The 16,558-nt window shown below is 40.5% G+C and overlaps 1 protein-coding gene across 1 annotated transcript; it reads right to left on the bottom strand.

Annotated features, from left to right (window-relative positions):
• Positions 1-3: 3 nt before the first annotated feature.
• Positions 4-15,749, bottom strand: LOC140070320 (epithelial cell adhesion molecule-like). Its single transcript, XM_072116681.1, has 9 exons — positions 15,671-15,749; positions 11,567-11,737; positions 6,147-6,393; positions 4,711-4,782; positions 4,087-4,147; positions 2,855-2,956; positions 1,849-2,031; positions 1,673-1,726; positions 4-239 (listed from the first exon to the last, which is right to left on the bottom strand). The coding sequence occupies exons 1-9, from the start codon at positions 15,747-15,749 to the stop codon at positions 183-185; spliced, it is 1,026 nt and encodes a 341-aa protein (XP_071972782.1). The 3' UTR covers positions 4-182.
• Between the last annotated feature and the right edge of the window lie 809 nt (positions 15,750-16,558).

The raw sequence follows: 16,558 nt of genomic DNA, 5'->3' as shown, positions 1-16,558 counted from the left end.
AAAGAGCTTACAATTAGTTTTTTTGAGGTCTTTTTTTTTTCTCCAGCAAATTCCCATGATTGCCAGACTCACCATTTCATAGTACCTGTTTTATGTGAACCTAAAGCCAGTAAGCCATGTGCAAAGGCACATTTAAATCCTAGGAAAGACTAGATTCTTGAATGAAAATCTTCTTTATTTGATCAAGAGTGATAATATCCTTCCCTCTGTAGCATCTGGTAATCTTCCAGTTCATGACCCTGCATATGAGCACAAATTACACCATCACTGAACTATCCATCTTCCCCACATGTTAAGTATGCATACAATTTATGGTATCTGGGCAAAAAATGAAGGTCACACAGATAAAATTTGACATTTGTAAGCCCAAACGTACAAATTTAGATAATGGATTTCCCTCAAAAACCATTGTATAAAACACCCTTAGGCTACATGAACATACAAACCTGCATTTCACAGATCGGGCAGTTGGCTCACAGAAGGGGAGGTAGAAACCACAGCTGTAGGTTTTAATTTTTGTAAATGTATGAAAACTTTATAAAACCTATACAAATTTGGTATCCCCCACAATCATACCGACCCAAAGAATAAAGTAGACATGTAATTTGGGGCATACAGCGAAAACCTGAAAATCCAAGCCCACAAGAAAACGCAAATGTGTTTTTTTCCCCAATTCCAATGCATTTGGAATTTTTTTCCCGCTTCTCAGTACACGGCATGGAATATAAAATAACATCATTATGAAGTGCAATTTGTTACGAAAGAAAACAATCCATCACACAGCTCTGTACATGAAAAAATAAAGTTATAGGTTTTTCAATGTGAGGAGTGAAAAATTAAGACGCAAAAACAAAAAAGGGCTGCGGTGAGGAGGGGTTAATACTGAGACAGTATAGCATTACAGAGGGATTTATGGAAGCTTGAAAAGTGGGCAGAGACATGGTTGATGAGGTTTAATGTAGATAAATGTAAAGTTATGCACTTGGGCCATGGAAACAAAAAGTGCAATTATGTCTATTATTGTCTAAACAGTCAATTACTTGGTAAAACTGCAGCTGAAAATCTTAGTGACCAGAGCCAGGCGGTTGCTGCATAGTTTTGCCCTTATACAAATCACTGGTCAGGCCACACATGGAATATTGTGTACAGTTTGGGGCACCAGTGTATAAATAGGATATATTAGAACTGGTGCAGAGGAGAGGAACCAAAATTATTAAGGGAATGGTGGGACTAGAATACAATGACAGATTACTAAACTTATTCAATTCAGAAAAAAAGACAGCTGAGAGGAGACCTCATTACAATGTACAAATACCTGAACGGACAGTACAAGGATCTCTCCAAAGATCTTTTTATACCTTAGCCTGTGACCAGGACAAGGGGGCATCCTCTACGCCTAGAAGAGAGGTGATTCTACCATTACCATAGGCAAAGGTTCTTTACTGTACGAGCAATGAGACTGTGGAACTCTCTGCCGCAGGAGGTTGTTATGGCGGACTCTTATGTACATGTTCAGGAAGTGCCTGGATGCCTTTCCGGAGATCAAAAATATCATGGGTTACAGGGAAAAACATTTGTTTAATTCTTATCGGTCGGACTTGATGAACCTGCGTCATTTTCCAGCCTTGCATACTATGACACCATGATTTTTAGAACAGAATGAACTTCTTACCTCAATGACTTCAAACTGAATACGCTCCTGCTCTGCTCTCCTCTGCAGCACCACCTGCAAAACAACTGCATGAACTATCCACACTAAAAGATTTCTTTTCTGTGATCATCTATGAAATTGCTGTAGTGATAATGTACTGCACCCCATCTTGCTTAACTTATATAAACAATACTTACAAATACTGCAATCCCAGTGAGAATAGCCAGGGCAATGATGATAATGATGGCAGCAAACCCAGGAGAGATGCTTTTCATGTTGATTCGAGGAGGTTCATTATCAAAAAACAAAACCCGTATAGATTCTGTGTCAACCTCAAGGCTCCATCCATCCAGAGGAATGCTGAACTTGCTCTGTTTTAACTGTAGAGGAAAATGCGTTGGGTAGTACTTGGACCAGTCTGTAGGTGGCAGCCTTGTTTCAGAAATTGGTGCAGTATAAGACTGGTGAGTTGTACTTTGCACCTCCTATTAGTTGGTCTACTTTGCTGCACCGAAATATAAAATGTTTTGGTATTTTGGGTTATTTTGTGTCTGGTCATGCTCCCTAGTTATGAACCATGGACTGTGCAGGCTGTGCATTCACAAGTTGCGTTTGTATTGCATTTAAAAACAATGCAAATGCACATGGGCAGGGCTCGGCCTATTCACATATGCATTTCCATTGCGATCAGCAACAGGCACCTCATGTTTTGCATGTAAAACCCAATTCAAACTCAGATGCAATGTTAACACTGAGCAACATCACTACATGCAGTAGGACATTTGGGTTGGGGGGCTAGATGAGCCTGACAGGCTCCCTTTAAGTAGTTCCTTACAAATTCTTCCAGAAAAAATCTACCAATTTTATGAATTACTGATGAACTGATGATGGATTTACTGAGGAACCAATCAGAACGTTATACATTTTATGGTGCGGCAGCTGTACATTGCCATCAGGAATCTGGAGGAATTTAATCAAACACCTTTTGCTTTATACAAACTTTTAGCAGACTGTGAACTACTGCCATTGTTGTTCAGCGACAAAATTTTATGTAAATTGATGGGAAGCTCAGATCTCCATTCCCAAACTACAAATATCTGCTTTAGACATTGTGGGGCAACATAAGATAGAAATAATATTTTCAAAGTAACCCTTGTACTAAAGCTTGACGGTCAGACGTAATAAAGTGTAGGTATGGCTTACTTCTCGCTCTATGTAATATGCCACTGTGGCAATGTCCACAGAATCCTTTGTGACATTGCTAGAGAACAATTTCATGGTGACCTCATGACTCATTTCATGAACCTGCACAGGGCAAAAAAAATTAAACAGGTTGATTCAACATTTGACATACTAGTATGTTATCATATACAGCAATATATTTCCACTCAATCAATAATATGTGAGCTAATTAAATTTGATGTTCCGACTCAAGAACTGGGTATAACCAACCATGGGGACCGTAATATGCAATATAGTGGCACCAGAATCACAATCTAGTTTATCTACATCCCTGCCCTATAAAAGAAAAACTACTTTCTGTTCAACTTGTGCAAAGCTGTGAGGACCATACCGTCCCTGGCCTAACCTAAGGCCTCTTTCACACTTGCATTGCAGATCACATCAGAGTGCAATGTGTGAAAAACTGATGTTTTTGCCTGTGTTTTTGTCAGTTTTGGCTAGGAGTCATTTGCGTTTTTTCCTTTTTCACGCACATGTTTGCATTTTTACTGCGTTTCGGTGCACTTTTTACGTGCATGTTTCAAATCACATGATTTTTTAAATCGGTAACCAAATGCCACCCATCCATTTAAAAGTCATTGCACTCGCAATGCTCGCAGGTGCAATGCGTTTTTGATGCGTCTCCATGGACTTGAATAGGCCATGAGAAATGTGTGTTAAATGCAAAAGTAGAGCATGCTGCACTTTTGATGCAGAACTCACAGAACAAGTGTGAAAGGAGCCTAAGGGTGATGTCACACATGGCGTTTATAGGCCGTTTTTAGTTAGTGCGTTTTCAGATCATAAAAAACCCATGCCTTTTTTTTTTACGTTTTTAATAGCACAAATTCGGAAAACCTGAGAAAAATGCATGCGTTTTTAAAAAACAGATGCGTTTTTTAAAACATGCTTTTTTTACGATCTGAAAACACACTAAATAAAAACGGCCCAAAAACGCGGTCCAGCGTTTTTTATTGTACTTTGAAGCAGTGTCTACTAGCGTTATCAAAGGGGTGCCGTTGACGCTAGCAGGGTAATTCTGCTGCATCGGAGATAGCGCTAAGAGATGCTACTTTAGTAAGCAGCTCCTAGTGATTTTTTTTTATGGGTGACTTTTTTAAGCTTGTTGGAAACTAGATGAACAAAATTAGATGATTTTTTTTTAAACCTGTCCATATATTAATAGGAAAAAAAATATTACGAGCCATCCTTACCGTCAACTGTAAGATTTGCGGAGCTTTGAGAAGGAACCTTGAGACTTTAGCGATCAGCTTCCTGTAGACAGAGGATAAACACTGAAACAGCTTCTGCCCCCAAACATTTGTCAGACGATGCAACAAAAAATTATTCAATTACACTAAAAGCTGAGAGCAGCCGCTGAAATATTTACTACTGAAATTACACAAACGCTGTGGGAGCCACTAGACATATGACCTGAATCATCTGCACCAGGAATCTACTGTGTAAATGAAAATTAAATATTGTGTTTTCTATCAAATTTGTGATGACTTGGACTGCAATCAAAGAAACATTAACTTCCCATCCTCTAGTTTTTCAAGAGCAGGGATGATGAATTTTGTATTGTAGCTCAGATTCCACGATATTAACAGAATAATTTTGTGAGTAAATACTGCACTTAGTTTGGGTATTTACTTATGACGGTGTCTGTTGTATCTGGATTTCTTGTATTTCTTGGATTGAGCCTTTATTGTAAAAATGAGTTGTTTCTTTCTTGTTGTATGGGAGATTATAGTCTTTTCTTTGTGGGAAGTGTTGCTAAGAGGCAGTATATCTACCAGTCTGCAGGTATTTTCTCCTGGAAAGGACAGGTTACTCACCTACGAAGCTCCTCTTCTTTTCCCTTTAGTAGCACCACATCCACTTTAAAGGTGAAAGTAATCTGGATAAGACTAAAAAGACAACAAAGCTTTGATCAGAAAAATACACCCACACGAAGCTACGGTTGTCTAGCATTATTCATACATCTGGATTGCTTATACAATACGTGGGGGGAATTTATCATACATGGCTCTATGTGTATTGTGAAAGCCACACCCCTGATTATAGCTATAGGTTAATAATAATAATTCCTTTATTTATATAGCTCACACAGATTATGCAGCGCTGCACAGAGCTTGCCAAATCATTGCCTGTCCCCAACGGGGCTCACAATCTAATCAACCTACCAGTATGTTTTGGAGTGTGGGAGGAAACCAGAGGACCTGGAGAAAACCCACCAAAATGGTATCCTAATTTACATATGATTTACATATATTTCCTTATTTTAACATTGGGACTGCTGAGGAAAAAGTCTTCAGGGTATTGGTGGACAGTAAACTTAATTATCTCTGCCAGGCACATGCTGTAAATGCACCCATGGAATATTCTGTACATTTTAGGGCAGAGGTGTCAAACTCATATTCACTGGGGGGCACTTTGCCATCGTGGTTGCCTTTAAAGGGTTTAATGTCAATTTATTACTGTATAAATGTATCTGCTCCTTAAGCAAACTATTTAGTAGTTACATTTAAACAGTATTACAACAGTATGGCCAATATGTGCCCTACACAGTAGCCATGAATTGCAGTGCTTGCCTGCACACACTAGCCATCACTTGCAGTGCCTGCCCCCACGCAGTAGCCATCGCTTGTAGTGCCTGCCCTAACACAGTAGCCATCACTTGCAGTGCCTGGCCACCGCAAGATATGAAAAGAGAGGCGGTGATGTCACCAGATCTCAGACCGCTCTTGGGGCAGTGCCAGCCATCCCAGGGAGTGAAAACATTATATTATGGTGTTGCCTGGAGCACAAAAGGCTAATTTGCAATGGTTTTAAAATTATTTTTCTCAGAAATGCGGCCGTGCAAAGTTATGAGAAATGAAGCTTGGTGAATGCTGGTATGGAATGGGGAGGTAAGCTGGTGGTAGAGGTTCTTTTAACATCCATGCTGTAGGTCAACAGTGTATATGGAGGCTATACAGAGGAAAATTACCAAACGTATTAAAGGAATTACAGAAACGGATTACAGTACAAATACAGATTATCAAATTTGGTGTTATAAAGCTTAGAGAAAAAAAGATGTTTATGAGGCCATCCTATTATACTGGACAGACACATACATGAATGGACTGTACACAGAACTTTTAAATGTTTATATTGCTAACCAACAGCCCCTACACCTGGAATCACAAAAGGTCCCTGAAAATCCACACAAATCTTCTTGTAATAGAACCTGGGAAACACAGCAAACACTCCAATAAGTAATTTTACTTACTGCACACTAACAAGCTTATCGCATTTGGGGTCATCACTGGTTTTGTCTGTCACCCTGACTCCTGCACTATCCACACACCAGCACGAGTTAGAATCTTCATCACATTGTTTTGCTTTGAAAGTTCCATTCTCCTCACACTCTGGATCATATATATTGTCAATCTCCATCTTGTTCCGCCCTGGATGACTCCGCCAACTGCGGCTCTTGTGCAGCATCTCCAGATGCATCAGACGACACTTAGGAGTCACTGAAAAAAGGGAAATAGATGTAAATTTGAGAAAAAATGGGAATAAATGTCTTACAGTGGACAAATGAAGATCTTTGCATAATAAGGTAACATGAGGCCCTGTATATTAATTCACCCAAAAAACTTCAAGACAGATTTGTTAGTGTCTTTTTATTTTTTCTGCAGTGGCAACACAGAGAATAAAGTCAAATAAATCACAAGAGAGCAGCAATATCACTAAAATTCATTCTACCCTTTCAGTAGGAAGTAGTGTTGACATTACAACAATGCAGCCTATCCAGGGGTGACACTGAACATACAACCTATCCATTCACTAGAGGGCAGCAGTGCCATCACTGAGAATACAGCCTATCCATTCACTAGACAGCAGCAGTGACATCACTGGGAATACAGCCTATCCATCACTAGAGAGCAGCAGTGACATCACTGAGAATACAGCCTATCCATTCACTAGAGAGCAGCAGTGACATCACTGAGAATACAGCCTATCCATCACTAGAGGGCAGCAGTGACATCACGGAGAATACAGCCTATCCATCACTAGAGAGCAGTAGTGACATCCCTGAGAATAAAGCCTATCCATTCACTAGCGAGCAGCAGTGACATCACTGAGAATACAGCCCATCCATCACTAGAGAGCAGCAGTGACATCACTGAGAATACAGCCATCCATTCACTAGAGAGCAGCAGTGCCATCACTGAGAATATAGCCTATCCATCACTAGAGAGCAGCAGTGACATCACTGAGAATACAGCCTATCCATTCACTAGAGAGCAGCAGTGACATCACTGAGAATACAGCCTATCCATCACTAGAGAGCAGCAGTGACATCACTGAGAATACAGCCTATCCATCACTAGAGAGCAGCAGTGCCATCACTGAGAATACAGCCTATCCATTCACTAGAGGGCAGCAGTGCCATCACTGAGAATACAGCCTATCCATCACTAGAGAGCAGCAGTGACATCAGTGAGAATACAGCCTATCCATCACTAGAGAGCAGAAGTGACATCTCTGAGAATACAGCCTATCCATCACTAGAGAGTAGCAGTGACATCACTGAGAATACAGCCTATCCAATCACTAGAGAGCAGAAGTGACATCGCTGAGAATACAGCCTATCCATCTCTAGAGAGCAGCAGTGACATCACTGAGAATCCAGCCTATCCATCACTAGAGAGCAGCAGTGACATCACTGAGAATACAACCTATCCATCACTAGAGAGCAGCAGTGACATCACTGAGAATACAGCCTATCCATCACTAGAGAGCAGTAACATCACTGAGAATCCAGCCTATCCATCCACTAGAGAGCAGCAGTGACATCACTGAGAATATAGCCTATTCATCACTAGAGAGCAGCAATGACATCACTGAGAATACAGCCTATCCATCACTAGAGAGCAGCAGTGACATCACTGAGAATACAGCCTATCCATCACTAGAAGGCAGCAGCGACATCACTGAGAATACAGCCTATCCATCACTAGAGAGCAGCAGTGCCATCACTGAGAATACAGCCTATCCATTCACTAGAGGGCAGCAGTGCCATCACTGAGAATACAGCCTATCCATCACTAGAGAGCAGCAGTGACATCAGTGAGAATACAGCCTATCCATCACTAGAGAGCAGAAGTGACATCTCTGAGAATACAGCCTATCCATCACTAGAGAGTAGCAGTGACATCACTGAGAATACAGCCTATCCAATCACTAGAGAGCAGAAGTGACATCGCTGAGAATACAGCCTATCCATCTCTAGAGAGCAGCAGTGACATCACTGAGAATCCAGCCTATCCATCACTAGAGAGCAGCAGTGACATCACTGAGAATACAACCTATCCATCACTAGAGAGCAGCAGTGACATCACTGAGAATACAGCCTATCCATCACTAGAGAGCAGTAACATCACTGAGAATCCAGCCTATCCATCCACTAGAGAGCAGCAGTGACATCACTGAGAATATAGCCTATTCATCACTAGAGAGCAGCAATGACATCACTGAGAATACAGCCTATGCATCACTAGAGAGCAGCAGTGACATCACTGAGAATACAGCCTATCCATCACTAGAAGGCAGCAGCGACATCACTGAGAATACAGCCTATCCATCACTAGAGAGCAGCAGTGCCATCACTGAGAATACAGCCTATCCATCACTAGAGAGCAGCAGTGACATCACTGAGAACACAGCCTATCCATCACTAGAGAGCAGTAGTGCCATCACTGAGAATACAGCCTATCCAGCACTAGAGAGGAGCAGTGACATCACTGAGAATACAGCCTACTCATCACTAGAGAGCAGCAGTGACATCACTGAGACTACAGCCTATCCATCACTAGAGAGCAGCAGTGCCATCACTGAGAATACAGCCTATCCATCACTAGAGAGCAGCAGTGCCATCACTGAGAATACAGCCTATCCATCACTAGAGAGCAGTAACATCACTGAGAATACAGCCTATTCATCACTAGAGAGCAGCAATGACATCACTGAGAATACAGCCTATCCATCACTAGAGAGCAGCAGTGACATCACTGAGAATACAGCCTATCCATCACTAGAGGGCAGCAGCGACATCACTGAGAATACAGCCTATCCATCACTAGAGAGCAGCAGTGCCATCACTGAGAATACAGCCTATCCATCACTAGAGAGCAGCAGTGACATCACTGAGAATACAGCCTATCCATCACTAGAGAGCAGTAGTGCCATCACTGAGAATACAGCCTATCCAGCACTAGAGAGGAGCAGTGACATCACTGAGAATACAGCCTACTCATCACTAGAGAGCAGCAGTGACATCACTGAGAATACAGCCTATCCATCACTAGAGAGCAGCAGTGCCATCACTGAGAATACAGCCTATCCATCACTAGAGAGCAGCAGTGCCATCACTGAGAATACAGCCTATCCATCACTAGAGAGCAGTAACATCACTGAGAATACAGCCTATCCATCACTAGAGAGCAGTAACATCACTGAGAATACAGCCTATCCATTACTAGAGAACAGCAGTGACATCACTGAGAATATAGCCTATCCATCACTAGAGAGCAGCAGTGCCATCACTGAGAATACAGCCTATCCATTCACTAGAAAGCAGCAGTGCCATCACTGAGAATACAGCCTATCCATTACTAGAGAGCAGCAGTGACATCACTGAGAATATAGCCTATCCATCACTAGAGAGCAGCAGTGACATCACTGAGAATACAGCATATCCATCACTAGAGAGCAGCAGTGACATCACTGAGAATACAGCCTATCCATTACTAGAGAGCAGCAGTGACATCACTGAGAATATAGCCTATCCATCACTAGAGAGCAGCAGTGCCATCGCTGAGAATACAGCCTATCCATCACTAGAGAGCAGCAGTGACACCACTGAGAATACAGCCTATCCATTCACTAGAAGGCAGCAGTGCCATTACTGAGAATACAGCCTATCCATTCACTAGAGAGAAGCAGTGCCATCACTGAGAATACAGCCCATCCATCACTAGAGAGCAGCAGTGCCATCACTGAGAATACAGCCTATCCATTCACTAAAGAGAAGCAGTGCCATCACTGAGAATACAGCCCATCCATCACTAGAGAGCAGCAGTGACATCACTGAGAATACAGCATATCCATCACTAGAGAGCAGCAGTGCCATCACTGAGAATACAGCCTATCCATCATTAGAGAGCAGCAATGACATCACTGAGAAAGCAGCCGATCCATTACTAGAGAGCAGCAGTGACAGTGAGCAGCAGTGGAGAATGGAGTCTATTCAAGTGCTAGATATCTGCAGAGAATTCACTAAGCATGGATCTGGTGCATGGAGTTGATATTACTAGTGCCCCATTGAAGCACTGTTGACATCATGGGCATAGCAATGGATATACACTATATATTATTTCATAATTTGCATATATTCAAAAGCACAGAATAAAAGTGTTAAAGGGATGGTTGTAAAATAACACTGAAAAAAATTAGAGAACACTTTCAGATATCTGCAAGTTATTGGTGTCAATCTCGCATCTGGTGCTCAAATTTTAATTATCTGACAGACCCTATATAACTGGCAGCCTGACTGAAACCTTCCGGCAGCAGGATGTCCAGATGAAGGCCAAAGGGGTGACCCTATCAGCCATATCAAGAAAAGTTGGTCACAAGTCTGTAATTTCTAGAATATTGCATATTTAGAACATCACAAACTCCCTCAAGAAGCCTAGTCATCAAGAAAGACAAATGCAAGAAAGGAATGGATACTGCAGAGAATCTCTGTAGGTAATTACTTACCAGTTCAGTACTGAACAGGATAATGATTTGTCTTGTCATTACTTTTAAGAGCATTTGGACTGACACTACTCTTCAGTGACCAAACCTCTCGCAGAAAGGGTCAAAAGACTAAACTCCCATTTGCTCAGGAGCATGGACGGAGGAAAAGTGGACTACAGTCCAAGTATTATTTATTGGGATCTGATGGGAAACGTTATTTATGATCATCGATAAATGAGAAAGACTAAAAGTGTGTAAAGAAGTCAGTGAAAAGTAGAGGAAGTGTCATGGTTTGGAGAATGTTTTGGCAGCATAAGTTGGACCTCTCATTTGGCTAAGTGGTAGAGTGAATGCAAGTGTGTATCAGAACCTTCTTCAACAACACGTGATTCCTTCCACACATACGGGAGAAAAACGGAACAGAAAATATTTAAACAATGAAATGATCACCCCAGAGTCCTTATCTAAAGCCAATACAAAACCTCTGGAAAATCCTTGGTGATAAAGTTATGGCTGAGAAACCCACAGCAGTCACAGAACAGTGGAAGAGACTGAAAGAAGAGCGGACATACCGTAATCGCACCAGAGTAGTGTGAGAGACTAGTGATGTCCTATCACTGGTGGCTGTTGTAACCTTCAGAAAATGTAGTTATAATATCTCTCTAATCTGCAGTCATTTCTGTTCTCTAATTATGATCATCACATTTTTTTTTTTGCAAACTAAAGGTTTTATGTTGATATACTTAATTTTGTAAAACATTGTTTTAGTGGCATGGTGTACTCCTTAAAAAAAAAACATTAAATGTTGAATAATGGAGATTTCATTATTTCCGGGGAAAAAACAAGTGTTCATACATTGTTCTCTAATTATGATTTCTAGTGTAGATTTAGCACAGGACTTACACTGGTTACAGTTGACAGTAAGGTTGTCATATCCACTGAACACTGCCTCACATGTTCCACAACGATTCAGGTGGCAGGTGACATATTCATTGTATTGACACGAAGAATCCTCACAGACTTCATCATAGTCGCAATTCTCATGTGCTGGAAGAGCATCTGGGCACTCATCATCTGTAAACATAACAGCAGCAGCTGTGGTACAATACACAATATACAGCAGGTTCCATACTAAGTTCTGAGTATTTCAATCACAACTAATCAGACTGTAAAAGGCGCATAGACTGTAAGCTCTTGTGAGCAGGGCCCTCACTCCTATCGTTCCATATGACTGTTTGTACTCTGTAATGTCTTATTTTATTTGTAAATGTTCCTTATGATTTGTAAAGCTCTACGGAATATAATGGCGCTAAGTAACAAAAATTATTATAATTATATGTACTTGTATTATCAAATATTGGGCTTCAAGTATTATTAGGAAACGCCTCAGGACAATGGGACTGCCAGTAAAGGTAAGTATAAGCTCTTGTTTCTTTTCTGACTGCAGTAATCTTCTTTCTATTTCTTCGATTATTAATTCTTTATTCTTTTCGTGACCACCTTCATTCTAAAATCAACTTTTTAAATTATGCTAATTAGACAAAAAGGCTTATGGGGGTGTTGCCATAGCTCCCCCGTGCTGTAGATTTACAGGCTGTTACATTGTGCAAGGAGTACTTCCCCCTCCCACTGAGTGTGATTAGAGCAAGCATAAGAAAAGGGATAGTGCTGAGGGAGGGGGGAGACTGTTTCACAGCCTGTGAAACTGCAGTACAGTGGGCCCTTCGGGCTCTTAAGTATAATTTTAAAAGTTGATTTTAGAAGGAGGAAGGCCAAGGATAACAAATATAAGAAGATTACCACAAACACAGTGGTTCAATCACAACTAATCAGACTGTAAAAGGCGCATAGACTGTAAGCTCTTGTGAGCAGGGCCCTCACTCCTATCGTTCCATATGACTGTTTGTACTCTGTAATGTCTTATTTTATTTGTAAATGTTCCTTATGATTTGTAAAGCTCTACGGAATATAATGGCGCTAAGTAACAAAAATTATTATAATTATATGTACTTGTATTATCAAATATTGGGCTTCAAGTATTATTAGGAAACGCCTCAGGACAATGGGACTGCCAGTAAAGGTAAGTATAAGCTCTTGTTTCTTTTCTGACTGCAGTAATCTTCTTTCTATTTCTTCGATTATTAATTCTTTATTCTTTTCGTGACCACCTTCATTCTAAAATCAACTTTTTAAATTATGCTAATTAGACAAAAAGGCTTATGGGGGTGTTGCCATAGCTCCCCCGTGCTGTAGATTTACAGGCTGTTACATTGTGCAAGGAGTACTTCCCCCTCCCACTGAGTGTGATTAGAGCAAGCATAGGAAAAGGGATAGTGCTGAGGGAGGGGGGAGACAGTTTCACAGCCTGTGAAACTGCAGTACAGTGGGCCCTTCGGGCTCTTAAGTATAATTTTAAAAGTTGATTTTAGAAGGAGGAAGGCCAAGGATAACAAATATAAGAAGATTACCACAAACACAGTGGTTCAATCACAACTAATCAGACTGTAAAAGGCGCATAGACTGTAAGCTCTTGTGAGCAGGGCCCTCACTCCTATCGTTCCATATGACTGTTTGTACTCTGTAATGTCTTATTTTATTTGTAAATGTTCCTTATGATTTGTAAAGCTCTACGGAATATAATGGCGCTAAGTAACAAAAATTATTATAATTATATGTACTTGTATTATCAAATATTGGGCTTCAAGTATTATTAGGAAACGCCTCAGGACAATGGGACTGCCAGTAAAGGTAAGTATAAGCTCTTGTTTCTTTTCTTGCCCTCCCCCTCCCTGGCTGGTAATATGTTTTAGATTAAACCCAGACAAACAGAATAGATGTTTGGATCATGGCATTTCATATTGGTGGGTTTGTTTTCACATTAGTGATTTTTCACTAAAGCCATTTGGACACATAAATATTGAAGCCAGGAAGAGAAAAGCAAGCTGTACCATAACCCCAAATGGCTTCAGTGAAAAATCACTGATGTAAAAAAAAAAAAAGTGTGAATCCCACCCTTAATGAAATGTTTAATACCTTTTTGGTATCCAGGTCAGGCTGCAGTAAACCAGAGACCCCACTTCATAGTCAAACATTTTGGATAATTGTACAATATCAGACTGCAATAATAATGTGATATTGTCGGCATATCCAGATGTTTGACCTATTTTATCCAATATTAAAGAAAATCTACCATCAAAATCAAGCATGATAAACCAGGGACACTTACTAATAGATCCAGGTACTGTGACTGCAGTAATCTTCTTTCTATTTCTTCGATTATTAATTCTTTATTCTTTTCGTGACCACCTTCATTCTAAAATCAACTTTTTAAATTATGCTAATTAGACAAAAAGGCTTATGGGGCTGTTGCCATAGCTCCCCCGTGCTGTAGATTTACAGGCTGTTACATTGTGCAAGGAGTACTTCCCCCTCCCACTGAGTGTGATTAGAGCAAGCATAGGAAAAGGGATAGTGCTGAGGGAGGGGGGAGACAGTTTCACAGCCTGTGAAACTGCAGTACAGTGGGCCCTTCGGGCTCTTAAGTATAATTTTAAAAGTTGATTTTAGAAGGAGGAAGGCCAAGGATAACAAATATAAGAAGATTACCACAAACACAGTGGTTCAATCACAACTAATCAGACTGTAAAAGGCGCATAGACTGTAAGCTCTTGTGAGCAGGGCCCTCACTCCTATCGTTCCATATGACTGTTTGTACTCTGTAATGTCTTATTTTATTTGTAAATGTTCCTTATGATTTGTAAAGCTCTATGGAATATAATGGCGCTAAGTAACAAAAATTATTATAATTATATGTACTTGTATTATCAAATATTGGGCTTCAAGTATTATTAGGAAACGCCTCAGGACAATGGGACTGCCAGTAAAGGTAAGTATAAGCTCTTGTTTCTTTTCTTGCCCTCCCCCTCCCTGGCTGGTAATATGTTTTAGATTAAACCCAGACAAACAGAATAGATGTTTGGATCATGGCATTTCATATTGGTGGGTTTGTTTTCACATTAGTGATTTTTCACTAAAGCCATTTGGACACATAAATATTGAAGCCAGGAAGAGAAAAGCAAGCTGTACCATAACCCCAAATGGCTTCAGTGAAAAATCACTGATGTAAAAAAAAAAAAAGTGTGAATCCCACCCTTAATGAAATGTTTAATACCTTTTTGGTATCCAGGTCAGGCTGCAGTAAACCAGAGACCCCACTTCATAGTCAAACATTTTGGATAATTGTACAATATCAGACTGCAATAATAATGTGATATTGTCGGCATATCCAGATGTTTGACCTATTTTATCCAATATTAAAGAAAATCTACCATCAAAATCAAGCATGATAAACCAGGGACACTTACTAATAGATCCAGGTACTGTGACTGCAGTAATCTTCTTTCTATTTCTTCGATTATTAATTCTTTATTCTTTTCGTGACCACCTTCATTCTAAAATCAACTTTTTAAATTATGCTAATTAGACAAAAAGGCTTATGGGGGTGTTGCCATAGCTCCCACGTGCTGTAGATTTACAGGCTGTTACATTGTGCAAGGAGTACTTCCCCCTCCCACTGAGTGTGATTAGAGCAAGCAGAGGAAAAGGGATAGTGCTGAGGGAGGGGGGAGACAGTTTCACAGCCTGTGAAACTGCAGTACAGTGGGCCCTTTGGGCTCTTAACTATAATTTTAAAAGTTGATTTTAGAAGGAGGAAGGCCAAGGATAACAAATATAAGAAGATTACCACAAACACAGTGCCTGGATCTACAGTATAAGGAGGTGTTCATGGTTTATCCATGCTTGATTTTGGATGTAGATTTTTTTTTAAAATGTGTTTCATCTGTATTATCAAGTTGCAGAAAATATTAAATTGCATCAGTGGATTGTCAATTTCTCAGATTCTCAGTTATTATAATCATACGGCAGAGGTCTGTATGTAGAGATGGTGCAGCATGCACATATACAATGCTACATATATGCACAATTCCCTAGATGGAATCTACATACCTGGCACTGGGGAGACACCCCATGGAGACCCCAGAAGCAGCAGATAAAACCAGAAGCAGTGGGACTTGCTTGTGTCCATGTGGAATCATAAGTAGCGCCTGGTCCACCCCTCCGCTGGAAGTCTCTCACCTACAGTGGGTTCCACTTGGTTGGAGACAGGTTTTAGCATTTCCCCTTCTCATGTGTGAGGGCACATATATTAAACTGTGGAAGTTATAGCTAGGGGTGACATTGAAATTGCTGGAGCAGCAATAATCAACACTGAAACAGAGCAGGAACCATCCTACCATCCAGACAAAAGAGATCTTGTGCCAATCCTGAGTTACATCCTATTCAGGTGGTTATGTACAACATAGGTTCTGCAGGTTTGTTCTTAAGTCGAATTTGTATGCAAGTCAGAACTGGTATATTTTATAATTGTAACCCCAGATAACATTTTTTTGGTCTTTTAAAAATTGGATTTTAAAACTTTTGGATTGTTATAAGAATCAGTATTAACAATAAATCTTAATTGCAGACAGCTGATTATTGTAGCTTTGGGCTAAAATACAGTAAATTACCAACATCCAGAGATCCATTTGTAACTACGAGTCGTCTGCAAGTCGGGTGTTCTTAAGTAGGGGACCGCCTGTATTATGCTCCAGAGCAACTCCCATTATTCAGTTGGTATATACACTGGGGGAGATTAGGGTTTTTTGACAGTTTTTTTGTTTTAAGAGCCCTGAAATAATCACACTGCCTAGCAAAACATTTCTATCATCTCCACACCAAGGTGGTGTTGCTGGGGCAGAGTGGGCCGTCCCGGGTCTTACTGCCCCCATGCCTGAGCACAAGCTACAGCCATCTCAAGCCTAAACGGTTGCTGGCTATAGCGCAATTTTAAATCAA

Source organism: Engystomops pustulosus, chromosome 7, assembly GCF_040894005.1.
Source record: "Engystomops pustulosus chromosome 7, aEngPut4.maternal, whole genome shotgun sequence".
In the NCBI taxonomy this organism is placed as follows: Eukaryota; Metazoa; Chordata; class Amphibia; order Anura; family Leptodactylidae; genus Engystomops; species Engystomops pustulosus.
This window is presented reverse-complemented; position numbering and strand designations above follow the sequence as displayed.